We start from the raw sequence: 26,250 nt of genomic DNA, 5'->3' as shown, positions 1-26,250 counted from the left end.
TAATTAAGAAACGCACATGAGAAAATAAATATATTACATTGATTCACTGACAATAAAACTATAACAATAAAAATATAACACAAATATGTATTTGTCCTTTTACTTGTCGAGCATGAAAAAGTATGAGTAAAACTTGAAAATCAAAGCACTACTTTGAACCTCCCCTAACAAAAGTACATAGAATTATATTAATACTTCTAATGTTGACATGAACGACATCAACTACTGCATTATACCTTAGTGTCTATCCCAATTATTTGTTTGTGTTTTGAGAACAAGTCGAACTCTCAAAAAGAGTAATTCTAATATTCTTCGTTTTAGGTAAAAATTTACCAAGAAGTCTACTGTAAATATTGCTTTTCAATTAAATGTCTTACAATTTTTATCAAGCTTTTCAGCAAAATTGAAATCTCGAAAATGTTATGAGATGTCCATTTCTAAAATCTCTAGTGCTAGATGAGATATCTTTGAGAGTTACTCATGATATCATGAATTTTAATCATATTCTAAAACATACTCCATGTTCTTGATCTTCAATCAGTGTTGTTTTCTTGCTTGTCAATCTACCAGAAACACCATTTTTCATACATTCCAAGATCCACATGCTTTTAGAATTAAAATTTTCAAAAGAATTTTTTATTTTTATTTTATTTTATTTTATTATTATTATTATTATTATTATTTATTTTTTTTTGAAAATCATACTAGACTATTGAGTTCAACTGAAAAAAAATGGGAAATCAATTTGATCGTACGTAAAAAATAAAGAAAAATAGAACTAGCTAGTTCACCAAAGAATCGACCCGTTATCAAAAGAATTATTTTTTAATAGTTTTTATCACCCTCATCTTGTTAGGGTGGGTGCTTCTGAGGTAAACATCAAACATTAAAAATAACTAGAGAATAATGGTATCTAATACTAGTAATGCTATAATACCAGTTTAGATAGTCACATTTGACCAATTCAATTAAATAAATTATATAATATTATATTTAAGTAAATCTATTATTTAATATCTGTAATTGTTATATAAATTTATATTTGACACAATAATGCTAAATAACGTTACTCCTAAACAGAGGGCATCTAAATTAGTCTCTCCCATGCATTGCTGACAAAAATCCCGTGTCCATGGAGACAACTTGAGACCCACCCGAATACATATCCCACATGGAAGTGTGAGAAAATGTACCGGCCCTCTCGTCTTCCTCTTCTTTCGCTTCCTCAATTCTCTATTTCTTTTAAAAGTACTTGTACAATATTACAATTGACAACTCCTTGCGGCTCATACTCTTATGATAATTTTGATGTACACGTTGACAACCTTCCATCGGACACCAAATACAAGCTCTTTATATTTAGGGCTGTCTTCTTTTTGACATTCTATTAAGTTAACTTGTAAAAGTGTAAAACATCTTTTTCTTGGATTTGCAATGATTTCTCCCTTTTGCATTGGTACGGGATTCTTAATTTATTGAATATTATGTGTGGTTGTTGGGTTTCTCTTTTTGTTCGATATTGTTTGATTTTGTACTGTGAGACCCCATTGAAATTCCTTTGATTCGATTAACTGAATTGATTTTGTGTACTGGGCTTTCTTGTTTTTACTTAGAAATTTGAAGAAAAGTGCATAATTGGGCAAATTTCTGAATATGAATTATTTGCTATAGGAAAGATAGAACTATCTGGTTTTGAGGTTTTTTGAGCCCTTGAGTGATGCTTAAATGCTTGAGTTTGACTTGTAATTGAAGAGTTTTTCTACTGATTGAAATGACTGACGTTATATTACATGAATTTGGGATTGGTAAAATCTGCTTTATGCCCTTTGATTTGGTCATGTTATAAAGGGTAGAAGAATATAAGGAAATCTGGTTCCTCCAAACTGCGTGCTCGATAAAATTGGCTTTAGCATTGGTGAGTCAACACCGGCCGGAGCATTCAAAGATGGGCTTCTAATCTATGACAGGAGTGGAGAGATACAAGAAAGAATATAGACATTTGGGAGTTTTGGACTGTTTGATTGAAGAGAGGGAAATAAAAATGGCTTCCAACCTTTTACATTCGCTGACGGATGAAAATCCTGATTTGCAAAAGTAAATTGGATGTAAGACAGGCATATTTCAAATGTTCGATCTCCATCATATTCTTACGGGACAGCACATCTAGAAGAGGCTACCTCCGGGTAAATATTCATTGTAGTAATATTTCTTGACTTCAATCTTGTAGGATTTATTATGTGTTTAGTTAGAGATTCTATAAACAGTTTACAGCATCTGTTGAGTTCATGAACATGGCCAATATAAGAATGATGCAGTGTGTTTAGACTTTCTAAACGATATGTAATTGACATTTCTATAATTTGCCAAAGTTGTTCAAATACCTGTCCCCTACGTCACAAAGACTTTATCACTGACTTTTCTATTTTTGCAGGAAATTCCCTCTTCAATAATGGAAATTTGGACAGAGAGTCTAATAATGTGCATCAAAGATCTGTGATGGTGAGAACTGATACTTTTATTTTTCTACTGGTGTAGAAATACCACCTCTTGGAATCCACTTGTTCTATTCAGGATTTCAGGGTCGATTTGAGAAGGTTTTCTTTTGCCGAGGCCTTCTGTGAATAAAATTTACAACTTTAAAAGCTCAAAGTTTTAGCTCTTAATTTTCTTCTCTCTCTTGGTTGTGTTATTTTTGCAATGCTTATGGTGAATATTAACAAATGATAAATCATAACTGCTTTCATTATTTCTTAATAGTGAAAAATGCAAATTATGCCCCCCCAGTCCCATCAAATGACTCTGAAATCCTGCATCCTACCCTTCCCTCATTTACAATAAGCTACTTACCCTTCAAAATCTTGCAAGTTAGCTTTCTTCCTTGACTTGATCCAATGATGTTAATTTTATTTCTCTTTTTCCCCATACAACATTATCTGGTTAGAATGCACAAGGTGATTGTGAGTTTAACAATGAATAATTTATTTATTTTTTTTAATTTAATCAATTAGAGACTAAAACTCATACTTCGTATTTGTGTTGTAGACATCTGATATGTGCAAGTTATATTTTGTCAACTGTGTTGTACATAATCACTTTGTTGGATAAAATGCAAGAATATTATCCTAAAACACAGTCCCCTTCACATAATCTTTTCTCTTTCATAGAGGATACAATGGTCATTTCATTGGAAAAATTAATATTGGTCTAGTTAAGAGGTTGTGGAGATCGGGAGTTGTAGAGTTTCAAAAAACCATGAGGAAAATTCCCTATTTTCAAGCAGCAAGAGATAGTAGGTTTATGACAGCCAAAATTTCCCATTAGATTTGATAGGGAATGTGCTCCTGCCAAAATACTTGAACATGTGAAATGTGTTGAAATGTGAATGAATTGCAATTCTGTTATTTAACTGAATCCTTTTAGATGAGACGTTGATTGCTTGTATGTTATATCACTTTTTCATATGGGAGTCTCAAAGTGATTGTATTTTACTATTCTCTCAATTACAAATCTTGAACTGTCACTGTGAATTTACTTGTCGTCTAGAGACATATTATCTACTGGGAATTTGAATTTTTGTGATTTGCGATTGTAGGAAAAGGGTTCAAGCCTGAATTTTCGAGAAAGGCAGAGAGTGTCCACAGAATCATCCAGAGCTTCATTCTCATCTTCTTCTCGTTCATCTTCTTTCTCTTCTCTTGATTGTAATCGAACTACTCAAATAGAACCCTCGTCTTATGACCGAATACTTTTCCACGAAACTCCTTCAAGGAATACATCAATGAGCCCACAAATTTCGTCTGCGCAATTTGGTAGACATGCTCCCAATCTTCGTGATGTGGTGAAGGACTCCTTGTATAGGGAATTTCAGGGCTTATCATTTAATGCTAAATCCATGCAGGAGGCAGCAGATCCTGTTTTGAAGTACAGGGACACCCGAAAACCACTACCAAGAATATGTGATGATACTCATGGCTCAGGCCTCGATACGAACAAAAATTTGCCAGCTGATCTGAAGGAATCTCTTAGAATTCATTCTAAACTTCGAGAAGCATCTTGTAATCATAATGAACCAATAGAACTTTTAAGAGTATCATCCTATAACGTGAAAGATGGGCCATCGTTTTCTATTTCAAAAGATGCCCCCGGGTTTCCTTATGATGGGAGGGAGAGAAACTGCATTCCCTTTGATTCGCGGGACATTTCAAAATCTACCATTAAGCTTAAAGATCTTCCAAGACTTTCATTGGACAGTAGAGAGTGTTCCATGCGGAATTTGAATTCTGATACAAAATCCAATTTTTCGGCAAAAGGTTGGCAGAAAGATGGTAGTGAGTTTGATGATAAGGTTCAGAATTCTCAGCAAATATCTGGTAATCAGGCACGGCCTCCAAGTGTTGTAGCAAAGCTGATGGGCTTGGAAACAATGCCAAATGCTGGCTCAACCAGCAACAGTAACACGGGTTCAACTAGAATTTATCCAGATGAAGATTTTGTTTACCCTTCAAGGTCAAGTGAAAAATTAGATCTATGTAAACCAATCCAACTATCCTTGATGAACTTGAAGGAGCCAATTTCACCACGCTGGAGAAATCCCGATACAGTGATGAAGCCTATATTACGATCTCCAATTGAACCAGCACCATGGAAGCGGGTTGATGGAAAAAGAGGTTCTAAAAAACCAGCCTCCACAAGTATGAGAGGTCCAGGAAAATTTCCAAACACCTTTCCTTCTGTTAGTGAGGTAGAGATGATACTGAGAGACCTTGAAATCACAGAATCTGCAAAGGATCTTAGAGCTCTTAAACAGATATTGGAGGCAATGCAGGCCAAGGGACACTTGAAAACCCAAGACATAGGACAAGATTCAAGTTTAACGAGTCATAATGACTGTGAGCAAAAGTATACAAGTTCCACATATGATGCAATATCAGCAAGCAGCCAAAAGCCACAATCTGTTAAATTTCTTGCACCAACCATGAACAGCAAATCCTTGAAAAGTTTCGAATCTCCGATTGTAATCATGAAACCAGCAAAACTTGTTAAAAAATCTGATATACCTTCGTCAGTTATTTCACCTGATTGCTTATCTGGTCTACCCATACATCGGGGTGATGAGGTCGTGGACGACAGAAAGGGTTTAACCCGTGGCAGAATAGCTAAAGATCAGATTTCTAGAACTAGTCCTCAAGACCATGCTTTAAATTCTGTCAATATGAAAACAGACAGCAGAACTCTAAGAACGACACAAACTTCAAAAAGATCACATCACTTGTCCAAAGATAGCATTGTGGGACCAGGGAAGAGTTCAGGGTCCTGCAGTCCAAGAATACAACAGAAGAAACTGGACCTGGAAAAAAGATCTCAACCACCCACGCCTCCCAGTTTGAGCAAATCAACGAGACAATCAAACAAGCAACCAGGAGGGTCCAATTCCCCATGTGGAAGATGCAGATCTAAACATCTCAGCTTGCAGCAAAATGATGACCAATTGAGTGAGGTCAGTAGTGACTCAAGGAATTTGCGTTACCCTGAGAATGAAGTTTCTGTTCATTCAAATGAGATCATTGTGTTGTACTCCAAAAATGCGAAAGTCATTAGTTCTGAAAGATCTCCTAGTATTGTAGAAAAGGTAGGTGTTTCTACATTCTTTATTCAGCTATTTAGACTCGGTCATTCGGTAACATATTTCATGGTTTATTTCAGGAATCTCTCCTTACTGTGAGTGAAGAAGAATCGGCAGAGTTCGCTCATGTTCCTCCCGAGTACCCAAGCCCTGTATCTGTTCTTGACAGTTCTGTGTATACAGATGATTCAACATCACCTATAAAGCTTGCAGGCAAGACTCTTAAAGGTAATGCTCTCCTCTTATGATATAAACTCTAATGTGGTGAAGTTACTGATTGAACAAGCTTATAGGGTATATGAGAATTTTTCACTCAAATTGCTCAATATACTAATTCATATGTATAGTGTAAGGATGTATGACTCCAAGACAAGTTTTTTTCCGTAGAGAATACGATCACAAGTCTATTACTTTTCTACATTATATTTTTCTTCCTCCTATACATCAAGATTCACCTTTTTCCTATTTCCGGATCATGTAAGTGTAGTCTGCAATGATCTAATAAATAAACTATAAAATAGCTGGGCCGGCACAAATAAATAATAACCAAATGGATATAGTTTTGCGTAAATCAGTATATCTGTCAGAAGTCTGTAAAATCCGTAGAAATTCAATTTTATAAACAGGTGAGTTTAAAAAGATTATTTTAGATAACCTATTCTGCATTAATAATGAAAGTGCTATTCATTCTTCAGTATCATTTATAAAATTAGTTTAAATGTTCTCGTCAATTTCTATATCTTATAGTTGATGAGTGGAACTGAGGAAATAAGAATATGTGGCTTTTTCAGAGGCTCTAGATCATTTAATAGCATTTGATGACTAATTATGGAAGCAAAGGAGCAATAGAAGTTCTGTTTTTCTTTGTTAACATGCATATAATTGTTTGTCATTAATTTCACAGGGGACGGATCCATGGATTCCATAAGAAATTTAAACAAAGTTCAAGGTAGTTCAACAGACGATATTTACCTAACTCAATTGGATCTGGTATTAAATCTGAAATCAGTCGAAGGAAACTTCAAAACATTGAAAGCTTAGTTCAGAAGCTCCAAAGGCTTAACTCCAGCCATGATGAAGAAAACATAGATTATATTGCTTCTCTCTGTGAAAAAACCAACCCCGACAACAGATACATTTCTGAGATTCTATTAGCTTCTGGTCTCATCCTCAGGGACCTTAGCTCAAGCTTGGCTACTGATCAGTTTCATCCATCGGGCCATCCTATCAATCCTGAGTTATTTTTAGTCTTGGAACAAACTAAGGCAAGCAATTCGCAAAAGGAAGAATGTAGCTCCAAAAACACAACTCAGTCAATGACCAAGGAGAAAATTCATAGGAAACTTGTATTTGATGTTACCAATGAAATTCTTGCCAGAAAATTGGCTTCTGAAAACATTGTCGATCCCTGGTTGAAACCTCATAAGATGGCCAGAAAGGACTTGAATGCTCAAAAGCTTCTCAGAGAATTGTGTTCTGAGATTGATGATTTTCAAGATAAAAAATCACGATGCATCTTTAACAATGATGATGATGGATTGAAAATCATATTGTGCCGTGATGTGATGGAAAGATCAAAGAGCTGGAAAAATTTCGACAATGACGATTCAGGTATTGTCCATGATGTTGAGCGGTTGATCTTTAAAGACTTGGTGGATGAAATTGTGGGAAAGGCAGCTGGTTCAAGAATTAAGCTGGGTAGGCGTAGGCAACTTTTTGCAAAGTAGTTTGTATTACTACTGCGCTTGTACACCTCTTTATGTTATTCATTTTTACATTATTTCTTTTAAGAACACGGCAATGGTTGGTTAAAACTGTTGTTCTTGAATCGTAGAAGGAGATCCTAATCCCATCGAGTTCATGCATTGTATAGTTTAATGCTATTTATTCAAGAAAACGACACTTCTCTTTCTGGTTGGAAATGTATTTCTATTGACATGCAGTTTACCCTACAAATTAACTTTGTACTCCATTCTTTTCATTACTTATTGAGATTAGAGAATTTAATTAGAAAAGAAACAGGGAAATAAAAGCTAGCCACCAATAAGTCAACTCAACAGTCGCCCGAGCCTGGTCACTACGACCCCTTTTGTAAGGAGGTGCTGTTTCCCCCGAAATTAGGGGGTTAATTTGCCGAGTTCCTTAAAGAAAGTTATCTCACGCCAACTGAACTTTAAAACTCATTTATGAGAGAACGTCGGTACGTTAAACTAGATATGATTTAAAAAGAGAATTTGTTTATACAATTATTACTTTTTAAGTGGTGTTGGATTGTCCTTTTTTTTCATCTTTCGTGAATGAAGATTGTACTATGTATGCTCTACTTCAATTGGGAGTTTGTATAGAATTATATTATAGATTAGTCACTCGGGAAATGATCACTAGAAAATGGAATATTTGCTAAAACCAGCAACAAATTGTTTACATAGCATAGTGGTATTCGCTGGGAGCTTCGTATTCTTATGTCAAAAAGTTAATTATATGTAAAACCTTTTGGTTTTAAGAATTTAATAAATTGATATAATCAAAGTCAAGCTTGAAACTATAAATTAAGAACTAATGGGAGGCGAATTACCTTTCTAACCCTTAACATTTTAATTTTTGGTTGATGTATTGTATATACAAATAAGATTGCATATTACACACGGGCATTTTCTATGTTTTTAAAATAATAATAATTCAGGAGTTGATCGTTGTCAATCGTGACTTGATCAAATTCTCCAGTGTGCTGTGGTCAAATGTGGTATATTATTTAATTTTAATAAGTTTTAACTTCAAGTCTTCAAAAAAGTCCCCCTCCTTTACATATTTGATATCCGCAAAAACACATATTTAAATTTAAAGGTTTTAAAATCATTAATAGTTCAAGCTTCACTCAAAAGTATCATTGCTTATAATCATGATAAACTCTTTTCTTTAAACTCTTGCATATATTTTTATATTAAATTGAGAGAGATTTGTAGTTTATGCGCTTAAATTATGATTTGATTGAAATATTGATAAAAATTGCTTATTAATTGTTGTTAATGTTGTTTTCAAGAAAGTGGCACCAAGAACAAAAGATCATTTAAAGTAGGAGAATGAAAAAGAAAAGGAAATAAAGTTTCAAGACCAATTCCATCATTCAATATTTATTCTACAGGTTTAAAATTTCTCTCTTATATTTAATTTTTATGTTCTTGAGTTTTATAGTGCTACATTGACCACAATGAAAGAATTAAGTTTAGGGGTGAAAATTTTAGGTTTTCTTATTATGTAATCTGCAAGAATGAATTGTGTGAGACGTAAGAAATAGTAGAGTATATTTTAGTGTGAAGTTGTTTTGAGTAATTTTGCTCTGCTGATTATCGATGTACAGAAGATAGTCTACTGTCTCTGAGTGAAAACTAACTTTGAAAACCTAAAAATAATTGAAGAACAAGAAAATTGAAACACATCAAAGTTTGTGAGGCATAACAAAGAAACTATAAGTATTGTCCATGTCCGGCTAATTTTTGGTCATCGATTATGGATTAGAGAGTGGTTAAATTGATGATGAAAAAAGTTATACTTCACATATTTAGTTCGCTTTTTGGGGAAAAAGAAATAGAAAATCAAGAGAGCAATATCAGTGAAGAAAGATTACATTGCTAAATGAGATTTGGTTTTGTTGGGAAAAGATACTTTGAGAGTTGAGGTGCATAACTAGATACAAATAGTATTAGTGGAATTGAGAATGATTATTACACAGACACTCAAAAGCTGAATTTATGATATGTGGAGTTTTTAATATTATTGTTTCTTCTCTTGTTTCATTAAACTGTTTGAATTTTGAGAATTATATATTTATTTTGAGAAAAATATTGATGAGATATTTCAAGTCGAGTATATATACATAGGTATAGTTGAATCTTTCTTTTCCTTTATTCAAGGATAAACAAATTAAGGTCCAAGTTTGGGAGTATTTGAGTGTATTTTTACACTTATTCGAGCCGCCAAATGTGGGCTTTTGGGAATTTTATATTGAAAAGATGCTTAGGAGAAACCCCCGAATTGGATAAGGTATGATGAAACTGGATTGAACTTGTGCAAAAATATTAGCATTGGAAGCTAAAATAATCCAAGCTTGAAGCTGAGGACCTTCCGTGCAAATGAAAAGGGCTTGAGATGAATTACAATTAATATGAAGGACCAAAGTGCACAAAACTGGATGAAAAAATTCAACTTTAGTTGGGTTTTTACTCGTACACAAATTCTATATGGGAGATATATTAGGACTCCGTTTTAGAGTTATTTTCAACTATAATAATAGTTTTCAATATTATCTTTCATGGGACACAAAATTATAGAGAGAAGAACATATAGAAAGTTAGGTTATTCAAGGTTTTGGGATTGAAGAAGAAGAATCTTGGTGCAAAATTCAACTCTCACTTCATCATGATTTCAGAACTGTGATGAACTCTATTTCTTTTTGTTATTTTTATTTTTATTTTATTAGTATGAATAGGTAAGCCCATAGTAGGGTAAAAAATATCAACTGTGTGCAATCCTTTTTCTTATTTTCAAGATTCTAGTAATTTAATTTTCATGTGTTAATTTTTTTATGAATTGATGATAATGTTTTGGATTAATTGGTCACTAATTCAATAATTTTTTAATTTATAACAAATCACAAGGTAAGATATAGATTTAGTCCACATAGTAAGATTCGGTAACTTAGATAAAAAGTGTAGATATATATATATATATTTTTATGTTTATTTTGGTCTTAGAGATATAATAAATTTAATTAGTTAAATACAATTAATTTGAACTCGAGAAATATAAATTATGAAGAATTTGATTAATACTACAATAAATAATGAATCTTGATGAAATTATAAAAACTAACATCAATATTCATACTATAAAGCCCTAATTTGATTTGATTGTGTGATTTTAGATTTTAAAAAAAAAATCTAGTATGATTTGAATATAAATTAAAACTACTATTTGTTTTTCGTCGATTATGAGTTAGAAATAGTAATTTGGGAATTAAATAATAGTTTTCGTGTGAAAGACAATTCGGACTCATATCTCCACTATATTACTTATAACGACATCGAACACTTGCGATAAAAAACATGCAACAGTATGCTAGAGGAAGAAGGGGATGTATAACCTGAATTGTTGAGGATTGCATGAGTTGTATAATATGCAATGTATTTTTAGAATTTACATTGGAAAAAATATATATTAAAGAGAATATAAATTTTTAGTCTTTTAAGATGATTTTGTATTTTTTTTTAACACTATAAATACATTGGATTAACATGCTATACTAATTTATTATATTAGTGTAGTGAATATTTTAGCTTAATACTACTCGCAATAAGGATAATTAAGTCAAAATAATAATTTTTGTGACTACACATATATTAAATTATAACTTTATCATAGTAATAAAATTAGTTTGGACTAAATGGGTTTTACTAAAATAATCTTAGAGGGTGTTTGGTGGGAATTAAAATTAGATTTTTTAGTAGATTGTGAAGTTTTTAAAATATGTAGTTAAAAAGTTGTGAGACCCATTATGTAGTTAATATTGATTGTTTGACTTTGACTTAAATTAAAATCGATTTTTAATCCAAACCAAACAATCAGAAAAATGTCACAATAGATAATATCTTCATATCTTTAACCGGGGGGCCAACTTTCATTCAAAATCTGCATACATTAATTTTCTATACATTTTTGCCATAATGATTTTATTTTATTTTATTTTTTTAGAATCGTGAGATTATAGAAAAATGACTCAAAATACTTGTTGATTTCCTAACACCAATGAAGCAAAGTAGTTATAATTCATGTTTAATTTCAAAAGAACTTGTCATTAGCTAGATGAAATAATGTCTATGAACACTTCTCTTGCGTATAAAGTTTGGATCATTAAGATGGAGATAACTAGGTCATCTTGATTTTTTCATTCCAAAATTAAACTAAATAACAGAAGTCATTCTCAAGACTCAAGAGTCGTTTAATACAGTTTAGAACTATTTGTAAGCAACTTGAGACTTCGTATTTCATTATGACCAATTATCGATGTACGACGGTAATTAGATAAAATGAGTGAGAGATCTCAATGGACGCTGAAAAGAAACGTTGAAGAAGTTGTGACGAGTAAATGTGAAAAAATGTGCAGGTACAATATATTTAAGCCATTAAGAGCATCTTCGCTTCTCATTATCAAACTTAATTGGACGGTATTTTTTTTTTATTAGTTAGTATTTCCCGGTACTATACACTACGAACCATGAATATAATGAGACCTTTTGTACTTGACAAGAATGAAATAGTTGGAAGAATCAAGAGAAATCACTAGCAAAGCTTATTGAAATTAGCACATTTAGCCATGTGTACTGTTTTTCCTTTAGGGGTTACACACTAAATTTCTGAAATGAAATTTTATAAAGTAAAACAAAAGTAACATTAGAGGCCCCCTAAGTTTGTGAAATTTTAACATTAGAGGCCCCCTAAGTTTGTGAAATTTTAATTTCTTGACTAATTATTTTGTCGACGAACAAATTATCAGATTAATTTGATTTGTTAGTTACTCTACTCTAATTACAAAATTATAAAGGTCGTCGTTGGAGTGATTGATACATGCTCTTGCTCATATCTAAACTCTCAGTTTTGGGCCAATTGGTGCATATGATAATGTTGGGTTTTTTGATACCCAATAAATTTCGGGTTATGATGTTAACGTGGATTAATATTATTTCATAGGCATAGGTCGATGAATGAAATAAGTCCAACAACCAAGTCTATGAGCTACACCCGGCCCAATTATATTCTCTTATGGATGGCTTGAATCTTGGCCCGTTTACCCTTTTAATGGTCCAACTTAAAGCCTAACCCTAGAGTATATATATGGATATAACCCTAGCCATTTCTTATGATGTATTGTGTGATTTTGAGAGAAGAAAAAGAGAATCTCAGCTGCCCCCCTTTGTGTGAGAAAAAAAGTCTCCAAAAGTGTCCAGAACGCTTGTATAACGTGTGCAATTGTTGGTACCTTCATGGTGTATACCTTTGTGGTGTCTTTTCCTAGCCTTTGTGGCCACAAATTATCATCTTTTCTTGTCCTACGTGGATAAGATTGAATAGCAATCGAGGTGAATCAATTGGTTGTGGTTTGAAGCCGATTGGACTGATTGTTGGTTGAGAGAGGTGCGTTGGACTGAGCTCGAAAATCACCGATTTGAAAATCTTTCAAGAAAGCTTCCGCAACAATTGGTATCAGAGCTTCAAGGTGGTGGTTTTGGTTCTTGAGATATAGCAAAAAAAACCGTCTAGAAACCGGTAGAAATGAACTAGAAATCAGATCGAAAAAATTATCAAAATCAATCTCCGTTTTTCGCATTTTCTTATCAATACAGAAGGAGTTTTGGAAAACGAAGACCACTGGCGTGATGTACGGGTGGAGACGAACCCTGAAGGGTGGCGCGTGTTAGTCTACGGCAGCGCGTGTGATGGTGCGAGAGTCCCACGCGTAGAGGGAAGGAGACGCACGTGAGAGTGCATGGACTAGAATTTCGAGGAGGTCCCTTCAGGCAGTTTGTTCCTAACATTATTTCTGACATTTTTCATGTTGAAAGTTTTTTGTTTCAGGGCCTGCAGAAGAATCTGGACAGCGCTGTTCTTCGAGCATTCGAAACTCGATCATGATTTTTTGGTTGTTGCAGTTTCCAGAGACTTTATGAAGAATAGTGGTGGTCCTAAAGTGATAAATTCGTAACTCTCGTAATTTACAGACTCAGATAGGTCTGCTCTAGTATATTAGCTTAACTAAGTTTTTTAATCGTTAGGATTGAGGGTTGTCATTGCTTGGCACCCATTGCTTGTGCTAGAAAATTTAGGAATTATTTGCTCTATTTTGAAGTGTTGAACTTTGATTGCAAGTTGGTAGTTGATTTTGTGCTTATCTGTCATATAGTCACTGTGTGAGACTTGTTGCGTGAAAATTTGAAGTTTTTGTTTATATACCTTCGTGTTTGCATTAATTATCCAATTAGAACACTTGGACTTGACCCGTTCGAATATTCCCTTGATCTAAGATCGTGAATCTTACAAAACTTTGAGAATCTAGAACGGTGTATATTGCGACTTTAGGATTACTTTATGTGACCTATTTGTGATTTGGTTGTTCTGTTTTTTATTTTCTCCTTAAAAATGTCTTCACACTTTGAAATTGGAATTTTCAATGGAAAAGGGGATTTTTCAATTTGGCAACAAAAGATGAATGGTATTTTGGTCCAACAAAAAGTTTCAAAGATCATAGATGGCAAATTTCCTGCAAATTTAACAGAAGTACAAAAAGAAGAGTATGATGAATTTGCATACACTTCAATTATTTTACATCTGTTTGATACTGTTTTGAGAAAAATAGAAAAATTGGATTCTACAAAATAACTTTGGGAAAAGTTGGAGGACTTATATTTGTTTAAGTCAACTCCTAATAAATTGTACTTACTTGAACGATTTTTCAGCTTTAAAAAGGATCCTTCAAAGGATCTTGATAACAATTTGGATGTCTTTAACAAGTTAGTTCAAGACATCGTTAATTATGATGAAAAGGTATCTGAAACGGATAAGGCCATTATCTTGCTTAATTCCATGCTTGATTCATATAGGGAAGTTAAGAATGCAATTAAGTACGGTAGGGACACCTTAACATCCAAGATTGTCATAGACTCACTTAGGAGTAAGGAGATGGAGATTAAGGCTGAAAAAGAGGATAAGAGGAGTGGCGAGTTACATATGATGAGGAGTAGGATGAAGTTTAAGCAAATGAATTTGGATAGAACTCAAGACGATAGTGATTCGAGTGATGAGGGTAGTAAGAAGAAGGGTAAGGGACGAGACAAGTCTAGTGGTAGAAGGTGTTACAGTTGTGGTAAGTCTGGACATCTTATTAAGGATTGTCCCAAGAAGAAAGATAAGCTGAGGGATAAGATGAGAGGTGAGACAAATTTGTTTGAGGGGTCGAATTATGACCCCAGTGAGGTTTATTAAGTGTAAACCTAGTCACTACATATACATCTGTGTGTGATCTTTTTCTGCATGTGTGAGATTGTCTAGATTTTGTTGCATGATGATCTGCTACATCTCAATGTGTTTGATATATGTATTTGCATGAATTTGAGACATTAGGATTACTTGGTATAATTGCTTGCATGCATAGTAGGTTAGGATGCATTAGCAGTGTGTTGTGTGCCTTTTGGTAAGGTGAAGTATAGATGCCTAAGGGTACACGGTGGTTTGTACTGGGGATGTGGAGTGTGACATTTGGATCACGAGTGGAGATGTGATCAAATGTCTAGAATCCTTTATCTGGAAAGAGACCCTGATCAAGTGGAGTGTAAGAGATACACTTCTATCACTTCTGTTAGGTGGAAACGCATTATCCACGTAGGTTGGAAGAAGTGATGTGGAGATAAAGGATTATCCCGTGGACTTAGGATCTATTGTGACTTGCCAGTTAGACATGAGTTGAGTGATCTGTCTAGTGAGCTTAGTGGGCGATGAGAGGAGATACGTGTTCTCGAGGTGTGAGCAACACGGAATGGGATAGGATAAGTGTGGTGAGATCTTTTCTTAGGATCATTTATGCATATGTTGCATATGTGGTTGACCGTGGTTTGATTGACTTAGTGTTAATCTATGGTTCTCTGTGAACGTGTTTCTGAAAAAAAATGTGTGTGTATTATCCTATATTATATCGTCATCGCACGTCGATTTGCTCTTGATTGTTTACTGTTAAATATTTGCTTCTATTTGGGTGTTTTTGACCTTAACCCCAGTGAGTACATGGAGTAAGTATGATATGTGTTTCAAGTTGGAAACACGAGGTAAGATCTGTGATCCAATTTTATTAGCTACCTTGATTATACAAGTGCTAACTGTGTGTTTTAATTGCTTACAGATTTATTGGGTATCAAGTTGGAGATTTGTTGGATTTTTGATACCCAATAAATCTCGAGTAATGATGCTAACGTGGATTGATATTATTTCATAGGCATAGGCCGATGAATGAAATAAGTCCAACAACCAATTCTATGAGCTACACCCGGCTCAATTGTATTCCCTTATGGATGACTTGAATTTTGGCTCGTTTATCCCTTTAATGGTCCAACTTAATGTCTAACCCTAGAGTATATATATGGATATAACCCTAGCCACTTTCTTATGATGTATTGTGTGATTTTGAGAGAAGAAGAAGAGAATCCCGGCTGCCCCCCTTTGTGTGAGAAAAAAAGTCTTCAGAAGTGTCCAGAACTCTTGTATAACGTGTGCAGTTAGTGGTTCCTTCATAGTATACCTTTGTGGTATCTTCTCCTAACCTTTGTGGCCACAAATCATCATCTTTTTCTTGTCCTACGTGGGTAAGATTGAATAGCAATCAAGGTGAATCAATTGGCTGTGATTTGGAGCCGATTGGACTGATTGTTGGTTGAGAGAGGTGCGTTGGACTAAGCCCGAAAATCACTGATTTGAAGATCTTTTAAGAAAGCTTCCACAACAGATAATAGACAGCTATTTTTTTAGAAAAAAAAAAGAAAAAAAGGAAAAAAGTAATAAAATGTCGAGATAAACTAAGAAATTTCACTGCCATGTACGAGGCTGCTAACTTGTAGTGTTATCTTACACACATACAAACACGAGAAATATTAATATGGACTTTGAAAAGGAAAATTTCTCGCACACATTTTTATTACAAAAAATCAGGCTAACTTTGGTTTCACGTACTAGTTTGTTATAGCTATATGACAAAAAATAATGACCATAATTATAAGAAACATATAATGACCATAATTATAAGAAACATAAATGTTAGAGATCCATGACTTATCAAGATTATACACATTCTCCAACCAAAAAAAGAGCAAAAAAAAAAATGAGAATTCTACTTAGTTTTTGCCTCAGCCCAATAAAGAAAAATTCCTTCCCCACTGCAGACGACTAGATAATTCTCTCTATTCTTTAACAAAACTAAGTGAGAGGTAAAGTTTAGAGAGGCTTGATAACTCTATGACAGGTTTATACCTTAGTGTAGCGGTACATTGGATATGCATTGAGGTGCGTAGAGTGCCCCAAGCCCATTTAATCTTTAATAAATGAAAGTTTAGATTATCGATTTATTTTGATCCAACATGTGAAAATAATCAATTAAAAGCAATAAGTCACTTTTTAATTGTTTCTAGATAATTAGATCAAAGATGTCAATTTATCATATGTTTGAATACCACAATTTATAAATTGCGTAAAATAAATAACACCAATATGATCACAAAGAAAACCCTTCGCAAAGGATTAAAAACTCCATGCATTTTACCAATTAACAATTCACTTTAAACAATGAGATTTACAGTATGATTCAGACCCGACTAAACCTTAGCCCCTTCTGACCCCTCTTGAACTGCGTACTCCTCACAGTAGCTCTTGTTTGTCTCCTGTGAACGTCCAAGAACGAACCTCATTTTTCAGAGTCGAAACTCCAAGCATCTCATCCCAAAATTTCAGTAACTATGAAAGCTAATTGGTGAATGTAAGTTTGTTGTTTGATAAATAATATTGTGTATTTTGATCTGTGGTTTAATATGAAGGTTTATAACCCGATCAACAAATCTAAGTTTAGATAAATTTATGGCTCAAATAATATGGTGTTGAATCATGAAATCAATAAAAGTGATTTGGATCTTCAAATGAATGATCTCTACGGAATAATTATAATTCAACATACTTTGGCACTTTCGTATGGTAGATAGGAAAAGTGTTTGGGATGAAAAGGATTGAAAAATTAGTGTTTGAAGCAAAACAAAATTTTGTACGTCAACCCGTCACTCTCTCGATGTCCAATTGAAGTGATTCAAAATGCGTTGAAAAAATGACTCAAATGGATACAATTCTTCTTGCAGTAGCATTCTCCAAACTCAAATGTTTTTTATGTGAAAAATGCGTCGAAAGTTGCGACTAAGAATTTGAAACATAACGTGTGCGGCCTTTTAACACTCTTTAAACTTTTAAATGCATTCCCTTGATCACATATAATCTTTTTGGACATCTTTGACATCTTGGAATTCTTAAAGACCTATATTATCAATCCTTAATTATTTTATAACTTTTATTACAATTCAATAAACTCCTAATACAATTCAACTGGGACTTGATTTTGACTTAGAAGATTCTCAATTACAAATTTGAAAATTGTTAATTATAATTTGGACTTTAAAAAAAAGTTTGAAATTTTTATTTTCTGTGTATCAGTCATATAAGAAAAAAAAGAAAAGAAAAAAAAAACTTGTTTGGCCCCCATTCTTTTTCATTTTTTTCTTCTCTTATTTTCAATCACACGATTTTCTATAAAATAATATTACACGTAAATCGAAAACTTTTCATTTTTTTCAACCACATATTCTTCAAAAAACACTATTCCGAACATTAAAATTTGAAAAAAAACAAAAAGGGGGGGGGGGGCCAAATGGGGGTAAAATTTGTCCATCTTGGATTCGTTGCTGTATACATTATTAGATGATACTGTAATAGATAATATTTTAACTTCTTGAACCAAAAAAAGGAGGGGAATTCACCCTCGAAATTCACCGAGTTCTACTACATAATACTTATACTCTACCTTTGTCATTATATTTCCATATATAGGACCACTTGAAAACCCTTTTGCAACTTTAAAGGGTGTAGCCCAACTTGGCACTGTGCATGCCTTCGTTTTAAATTTTCTTGGATCTTGTGACATGTTGATATATACTGATACAGTCTTTATCAACAAACTTTAAGTCTTTATCTTCTTTCTTTTTCATTGCAGACAATAGATTCCAAAGCCCTTTTCTTGCTGATACCTTCTTCTTCCATTCTCTGTTCAACTCTATATCATTTGCTTCTTCTCCTTTTTGCCTCTACTCTCAATCTCTTCTAGGGTTTTTATTTCATTTTATATAGCAGGCGTCGCGTATGCGCACGCGCAAAAACATGTGTAATCATAACGACCTATATAGCAATGCTAGCATCTGATTTCAATCATATATTGAAAAGTAGTTTTCTTCAATGCTCAAATGCCAAACCCTAACTCTAATATCCAAAGTTTTAATCCTTTTTTTTTTTTTTTTTTCTTTTTCCGTTATTTTCATAATTTTTCTTTTCGACCCTACTTTAGTAAAGAAATTTTGCAGTCACCCCTTGACAAATTTTCATTCATAAAGAAAATTGTAATTTGTGCAGACAGTACAACAAACTGCCTAATACTTGTATAATTTTTTTTTTTTCCAATGGCAGAATTCTTGCAAAAAACTATTTGTTATTGCGAAATACAGTTGAACGCATGACATATATAGGATCTAATGGAGACTAAATAATCTCGATACTATGCTTTGTACATGAAATTAATGAAATGTGTATCTTCCTTTCTAAACACTTGACAAGACTAACCTTAACGATTTAGCATAATACCAAGTGTTACGCAAAAACGAGGATAGGCAATATAAAAATAATAACAAGGATGCAAGATTTATGTGAAAGCTCAAGATGGGAAAAAAAACCACGAACGGCGAAGGAGAAAAATCACTATATCAAAAATGATTTAAAGCAACGCAAGCTTTTTGAGCTTGGCCAAACAGAATTTGGGTCACCGTACTCTAACACCAAGCCGACCACATATCTTAACCATGGGGTCCACCAAACAAAGAGACTCCATGGCCTTGATATTAGACCTCAACCTCAGCATATTTGCGTTTTAGACCATTCTTCGTCAAGACTTCAGGAATCACAATAAGACTTAAGTATCAAAGAACCTTCGGTGACAACATCTTGCTTTCTTTTATAATGTTGGCTGTGCAGTCTGTGTTATTTTATTGAATGGGTAGTATTCTTGGCTCTAGCTCTGGGATGATTGATTTTTTATGTCGATAACAAGAAAACTAGCTTAGTTTTAATTAAAAGATTCTGAATTTGATGAAATGCATAGAGTACAACTATGAATATTACAAATAAGCTGTCAACAAATTGATAATATGTTATGTATATATTTGATCAAACATCGATGTTGCATATTTATTCATGTATTAACTCTACTGAGTTGGTAAATTATCATTTCTCTGTCTTATTTATTTCCTTTCATTCCTAAAAACCAGGTATATATCAAAGACTACTGTAACCAGTAATTACTGAGTTACCAGGCAACAACATTGTATTTGAAGTAAAATTTACTAATTAAAACACCACATTTTAATTAAAGAAAGCATATGGGTAAAGAAAATAATTCCATAATACATTTGACTCAAAACGCTAAATTCTCATTTCGACCCGAAAGTGTATTATACATTTAACAATTATTGCATTGTCAATTTCCAGAGATAGATTTCAGTAATTTATGCATATCAGTCAAAGAACATAATGAAAAATTGTATATATAGCAAGAAAATAACATGGAGGGAACTGCAAAATCAAATGATAGAAAGTACTACTTAACCAGCACATAAAACTGCGTGCAACTTGTCTCACATTTTACATATTTTTAGTAAATCATCAACTATTAGCTTCTGAAGTTGAATCTGACGATGAAAATGTTGTAAATGACAAATTTTCAGTGTACCTGTATATATTTTTTTTGGAAATAAATAGTATATAAAGATTCACGAATGCCTTAACTGTATTCATTATCTGCAAAGCTGAAAACTGCATACTTTGTTTCTTCCATGATCCTCGGTACTGTGCAACAATTCTTGCATGGCTAAGGCCTAAGAACTGCTGCTTTCGTTGTTACCTTTTTCGGGCAATTGGACAGTTTTCTGATTGGCATTCGACCCAAAAGATATCATTGGAGAGCCAATCAAATGAAGGGTTGGCATCAGTGAATTTTGTTGCTGGAAGTAATTACTTTGTCTCAACTCATTCTCCATTGATGTTGTCATAAATGATGGGATTAATGGAGGAAAATTTAACGATGGTATTGCTGTCCCGGATGGATAGAAGTACAGTTGAGAGCTTGAAGGTGCAGAAATATTGTTGTGGGATTCTTCTGTTTGATTTGGATAAGAATGACCTCCAGCTCCAAATTGAGATAAAGACAAGCTTGGATTAGGATCCCAATTAAAGTAGGGATTATTCAGCAATGGTGTAGGAAAAGGAGATTGATAATTTCCTTGTGGGAAAAAATTCTGTGCCACATATCCACCAAAACCTTCTTGATTTTCTTGATTCTGATGTACCCTTTCAACATGGTTACTTACATTCTTGATCCCTAATTCTTCCTTGCGTGAGAAAAACACGTGATTGAGTCCAGAATCCTTCGCATAAGCTTGATTTGTATTCGAAAAGTGGGAAAGACTCGATGATAGATGATGATCATTTGGAAAATGGCTGAAATTCATTCCGGTTGGCATTGGAAGAGGGGGAAGCTTATCAATTTCGTGTTTAGTTGCATCGAGTAGCCAGTCTACAACTTTACTAGGCTGGCTGAGTCCAAGCCTGTCCTGAAGATTGTACAATTGAATTGCAGTAGGAACTGAAAGCCTAATTCTTCGGTCTCTTAATCCCTTCACAGTACACACCTTGCTATGCCTATCTTTGCCTCCAAAGTTACGTGAGACGCGTACAATTCTTGGATTTTTTAAGGATGATGACCACCGTCTTGATGAAGAAGGTGGGATCTCTGAAAATTTGCTGGAATTGTAGGCATCGCCTTCTTGCTTTGCTCGAAAATCTTTTTCTGATCTTGAATTCATGATCATATGATCATTTGCTTCATTATTGATCTGCAAGATCTAAATTATACCGTTGATATTGCTCTCGTAAATAGAGATTAGGGCTTGATTCATAACAAGATATAATTCGTTAACGTCGCTCAATTTTAGATATTATATGGATTTTCATCTTGTTTTCCTGTTCTTCTTATCCTCTAATTATAAACTGTTCACTGTTCACCCTCAAGTGATGAATTTTCACAGAAAAAATATGTGGAGAGATGCCAAATTCAAGCATTTCAGGAAAAGCAAATTATATAGTAATTAACAGATCAAAAATCATGTGATAACCATAAAAATTATACCTTTGTGCAATATAATTAGGTTTTTTAAAATAGATAAAAATTAACTGAAACAAGATACATAGTTAGTTGTGATAGATGATGAACATGGAGAATTTCATAAAGGGAAACTAAAATTCTTCTGTCAACAAATTGAGAAATTAGTAAAGATCACGAAAGGAACTCACAGCTCTAGGTATATCACAGTTGATCAATCGGATTCGGCTTTATTTGCAAGCATAGCCAGGAAGATGACACTGAAGTGCTCTTTCAAAGTTGAAATTGAATTTGCATCAAAATAAGCTTTGAGGAAAGAATAAAACTTGATATGAAGCTTTCATTTTCTCAAAAGCAATTAATATATTCAAGTTTCAACCTGTGGAAATAAGAGATGATAGGATATTACCACAGAAACTGTTAAAACTCGAGGTTTCATCTTAAAAGGTCAATCTTATTAAAAGAAGTAGTTCAAACCCTTTATAAATTGGTCTATTTTTTCATTTTATTCGATGTGGGATTTTGTCTCTTGACAAGACTCACAAATTGGTTCCTCGTTTGAGCAGACCAATTTTGAAATCCGTATGCTCATTTTTCTGAGTCTTAATCGGATCAAGCTGTTCGTTGGAACTTAATGAGCTCTAATACCATGTTAGAACTTGAGGTTTCATCTTAAAATGTCAACTTTATTAAGATTAATAGTCCAAACTCTTAATAAATTGGTCTATTTTTTCATCTTATTCGGTGTGGGATTTTATCTCTTTAAAAAAAGGAAAGCTATGGTGTATTCGCCACCAAGCGGCCTTTACGTATGCTGACACGTAAATTTTAGTAAATTTACTAAAAATTCGATAAAATAACGAACGATTAATTCATTTTCTCTTTAAATTTACATGATTATCAATTTCTAATAAATCATTCTTAAGTTAGAACGATCAACCGGGACCGACCTATGATGCTTTTTTGCCAACTGCAAATAGCTTTTTATGAGCAAATTTATAGCATGCATGCCTATAGCTTATAACACTTCTATTGAGCCCTTCTGGAGTGAAGTTCAAATTGGACATTATTTGTACACAATTGTTCTTAATTAGTTGTTATTAATGAAGAAAATTAATAAAGATTTAGCCAATAATATATGGAGTTTATTATTGTAAACACATGCAAAGAATTATAGAAGTGAAAGGAAAGTTAATTAGATAAGTTCCAGTTGAAAAGTTGTGGTGGATGAGATTACTGATATCAGATTATCAGTGCAGGAGGGACCAATATAGGGTTCTTTAAAGCTTGCGCTTAGTACACAGATAAGGACCACAAAAATAAAAATAAATAAATTGCAGTGAGATTACGTGAAGCAACTTGTACCATGGAGTTCTCTCTTCTTCATTTTTTCTTTTTCAATTTTTTTTTTTTTTTTTGCTAGGAAAATATATGACATTATTAATAGACAGTTATCAGCTTATTTTTCTTAAGTTCTTTTTGAATTACCAGACATTAATTAGTTAGCCAGAAATTAAGATGTAAATTCAGTATAATGATTCTTGTTCTTTGGTATAAAGATTTTTGTTCCATAGACTATATATATCATTGGAAAGATGAAAATACGATCTAATTAGCTAGTTTGAGCCCCATTTTTTTTAAATGAGTTTGTAAAAAGTGTTTTTTTTTTTTTTTTAAATGTGACAAAAAATGGGAAAAGGTTTTGCATTCACATTCACAATTATTTTATTGAGATATTGTATGATTAAAAAATCAGTTTAGCGAAAAATAATTTTAAAAAATGGTGCTCAAATGGTGATTCATTCTGAAACTGCGAATTGTGGGTGTTTGTTCTTACGTTAGAAACTTATTGAAAAAGAAATTTATCGCACGTATTTACGATTTCTTAAGTGTTATGAGTCGAAATTCATCACACATATTTACTGTTACCATTAAATTTTGTGAAGCTTAAACAGTTGAGCAATTTCTTCAATTGCATTGCTGCAAGATTGTCCTGCAAATTGATGAAAATCATTCATTAAGCCACTAAAAGAATCACATGGGAATTAGGTATATTTTTTGGTTGTATCATTAAAAGAAATTAGAGCTTTCAACATGTCTCAAGGCATATTTTGGGCCATCTTCTTGAATAAAATCCACATTAATTTCCCTGAAAACAGCATTTACATAGTTTAACTGAAGGATGGTCCAAATTAACCAAAAATGTATTCAAGCTCTTTTAATGCTCTAGCAAAAGCTTTCAACTTTGACCAAATCCCTGAAGAACTATGTCGGTATGGTCATTTTTGCCACAAATTCTAACACCTATTTGACATAAAATATATATTGTTTTTATACAACACAGATGTTGATGTATAGCTTGCAGTTAACGTTTTTCCTATTGCGATGGACCATATCAATCTTTATATACATATTGAGAGTGACATATGAGAAAAGTCCATTATTCGAATCGAGCACTCTCTTTTCTTTTGTATAATTCCATTCACATATGGTTAGTGGGGTCAGACACAATTAGGTAAAAAAATTATTTCAAATAAATGGGGAAAGAAACCAAAAACTCACTCGTCTCTTCATAGGTCCGGCCCTTTTCAAAAGGGTTGTGGCTGCAGCTCCTTATCTATGAATATAGCCAAACTGCAGCAATCAAAGAGGCACTTATCCCTATTCCCTACTGATATTTCTGCACTCATCTGTCATAACCAGGCCTAACTCACAAATTAGCCTAACCTTATTTAGTGCATTAAATTATAATTAAGCAAGTAAAACGTACCTTTTATCAACATATTTCGTAGAATCCATAATTATTAATCTCTTATTATTCAAGCATTCAGTTAGATGTACAACTTATACACTGTCAAATATACAACAGGGTGCTTTTGATTACGAGAATAAAATTTGTATTGAAAGAAAATAAATTCCTGAAACTTATTTGCATGGAAATAATTAATTAAATGTGTTTGATTGGTTTATTTTTAATCTAGAAAATATTATACTTATCTATTTTTTATTAGTGGGTAAATGAGAGAGATAATGAATAACTTAAAAAATAAAAAGCACCCTTTTCTAAAGAAAATGGTTTCCTTGTTTTTTAAGAAAATATGATCACATGATCAAAAGTTGAAAAATATTTTTCATGGAAAAAAGATCGATCAAACACTCAAAAAATAGGAATTTGGGTGGAAAATAACATTTTACATTGAAAATAAAGCCAATTTAACACATTATAAAGTTCACGGATAGATGGAAAACGAGATATAACGTGACATGAAATGTGGATTCACTATTTCTCCATACATAACATTGTTTTATATGGTTTAAACAAGTAAATTTTACGACCACATCTTTGAGCATATATGCATATTCATCTCATCAGATTTCTAGTCGAATACCAACCTTAATTTAGTGATGAGAACTAAATGAAAGAACTATGTTTTCACTCTTTTAGGGTAAGAAAAGTTAAGTTCGCTCTGGGTTTTGCGTGTGTAGCACAGTAGCAGTGTGTCTGTGTACACTGTTTACTGCAGTGAAGGCAGCGAAAGGGATATATAAGGTAGGGATCCCAAGAAGGTTCGTATTGTCGCTATATGTGTCAGAAAATGAAACGAGCAATTATAAATGGATCCCAGATACCAGACAGTTCCTCAGTTCTCTTTGCAAGACACACACACACATCCCATCTAGAAATGAAAGGCATTGTTAAAGAAAGACTCGGGGCGGCCTATTGTATGATTAAAAAATCAGTTTAGCGAAAAATAATTTTAAAAAAGGGTGCTCAAATGGTGGTTCATTCTGAAACTACGAATTGTGGGTGTTCGTTCTTACATTAGAAACTTATTGAAAAAGAAATTTATCGCACATATTTACAATTTCCTAAGTGTTACAAGTCGAAATTCATCACACATATTTACCGTTACCATTAAATTTTGTGAAGCCTAAACAGTTGAGCAATTTCTTCAATTGCATTGCTGTAAGATTGTCCTGCAAATTGATGAAAATCATTCATTAAGCCAATAAAAGAATCACATGGGAATTAGGTATATTTTTTGGTTGTATCATTAAAAGAAATTAGAACTTTCAACATGTCTCAAGGCATATTTTGGCCCATCTTCTTGAATAAAATCCACATTAATTTCCCTGAAAACAGCATTTACATAGTTTAACTGAAGGATGGTCCAAATTAACCAAAAATGTATTCAAGCTCTTTTAATGCTCTAGCAAAAGCTTTCAACTTTGACCAAATCCCTGAAGAACTATGTCGGTATGGTCATTTTTGCCACAAATTCTAACACCTATTTGACATAAAATATATATTGTTTTTATACAACACAGATGTTGATGTATAGCTTGCAGTTAACGTTTTTCCTATTGCGATGGACCATATCAATCTTTATATACATATTGAGAGTGACATATGAGAAAAGTCCATTATTCGAATCGAGCACTCTCTTTTCTTTTGTATAATTCCATTCACATATGGTTAGTGGGGTCAGACACAATTAGGTAAAAAAATTATTTCAAATAAATGGGGAAAGAAACCAAAAACTCACTCGTCTCTTCATAGGTCCGGCCCTTTTCA

At 33.2% G+C, this 26,250-nt stretch overlaps 2 protein-coding genes across 3 annotated transcripts; one reads left to right on the top strand and one right to left on the bottom strand.

Moving 5' to 3' along the window:
* The first annotated feature begins 1,123 nt into the window (after nucleotides 1-1,123).
* On the top strand, nucleotides 1,124-7,539 carry LOC111372417 (protein LONGIFOLIA 1-like). The gene is made up of 6 exons (XM_022994761.1): nucleotides 1,124-1,456; nucleotides 1,849-2,183; nucleotides 2,432-2,499; nucleotides 3,593-5,629; nucleotides 5,704-5,851; nucleotides 6,528-7,539. The coding sequence occupies exons 3-6, from the start codon at nucleotides 2,497-2,499 to the stop codon at nucleotides 6,662-6,664; spliced, it is 2,325 nt and encodes a 774-aa protein (XP_022850529.1). The 5' UTR covers nucleotides 1,124-1,456; nucleotides 1,849-2,183; nucleotides 2,432-2,496; the 3' UTR covers nucleotides 6,665-7,539.
* A 12,547-nt stretch (nucleotides 7,540-20,086) lies between these two features.
* On the bottom strand, nucleotides 20,087-22,059 carry LOC111372416 (transcription factor TCP5-like). Of its 2 annotated transcripts, none has more exons than XM_022994759.1 (2): nucleotides 21,866-22,059; nucleotides 20,087-21,417 (listed from the first exon to the last, which is right to left on the bottom strand). In XM_022994759.1, exon 2 carries the CDS (start codon nucleotides 21,382-21,384, stop codon nucleotides 20,392-20,394), a length of 993 nt encoding a protein of 330 aa, XP_022850527.1. In that variant the 5' UTR covers nucleotides 21,385-21,417; nucleotides 21,866-22,059; the 3' UTR covers nucleotides 20,087-20,391. The 2 variants fall into 2 exon arrangements, with proteins under 2 accessions (XP_022850527.1, XP_022850528.1); XM_022994760.1 differs by having other exon boundaries at nucleotides 20,087-21,408.
* Between the last annotated feature and the right edge of the window lie 4,191 nt (nucleotides 22,060-26,250).

This window comes from Olea europaea, chromosome 23 (genome assembly GCF_002742605.1).
Source record: "Olea europaea var. sylvestris chromosome 23, O_europaea_v1, whole genome shotgun sequence".
In the NCBI taxonomy this organism is placed as follows: Eukaryota; Viridiplantae; Streptophyta; class Magnoliopsida; order Lamiales; family Oleaceae; genus Olea; species Olea europaea.
This window is presented reverse-complemented; position numbering and strand designations above follow the sequence as displayed.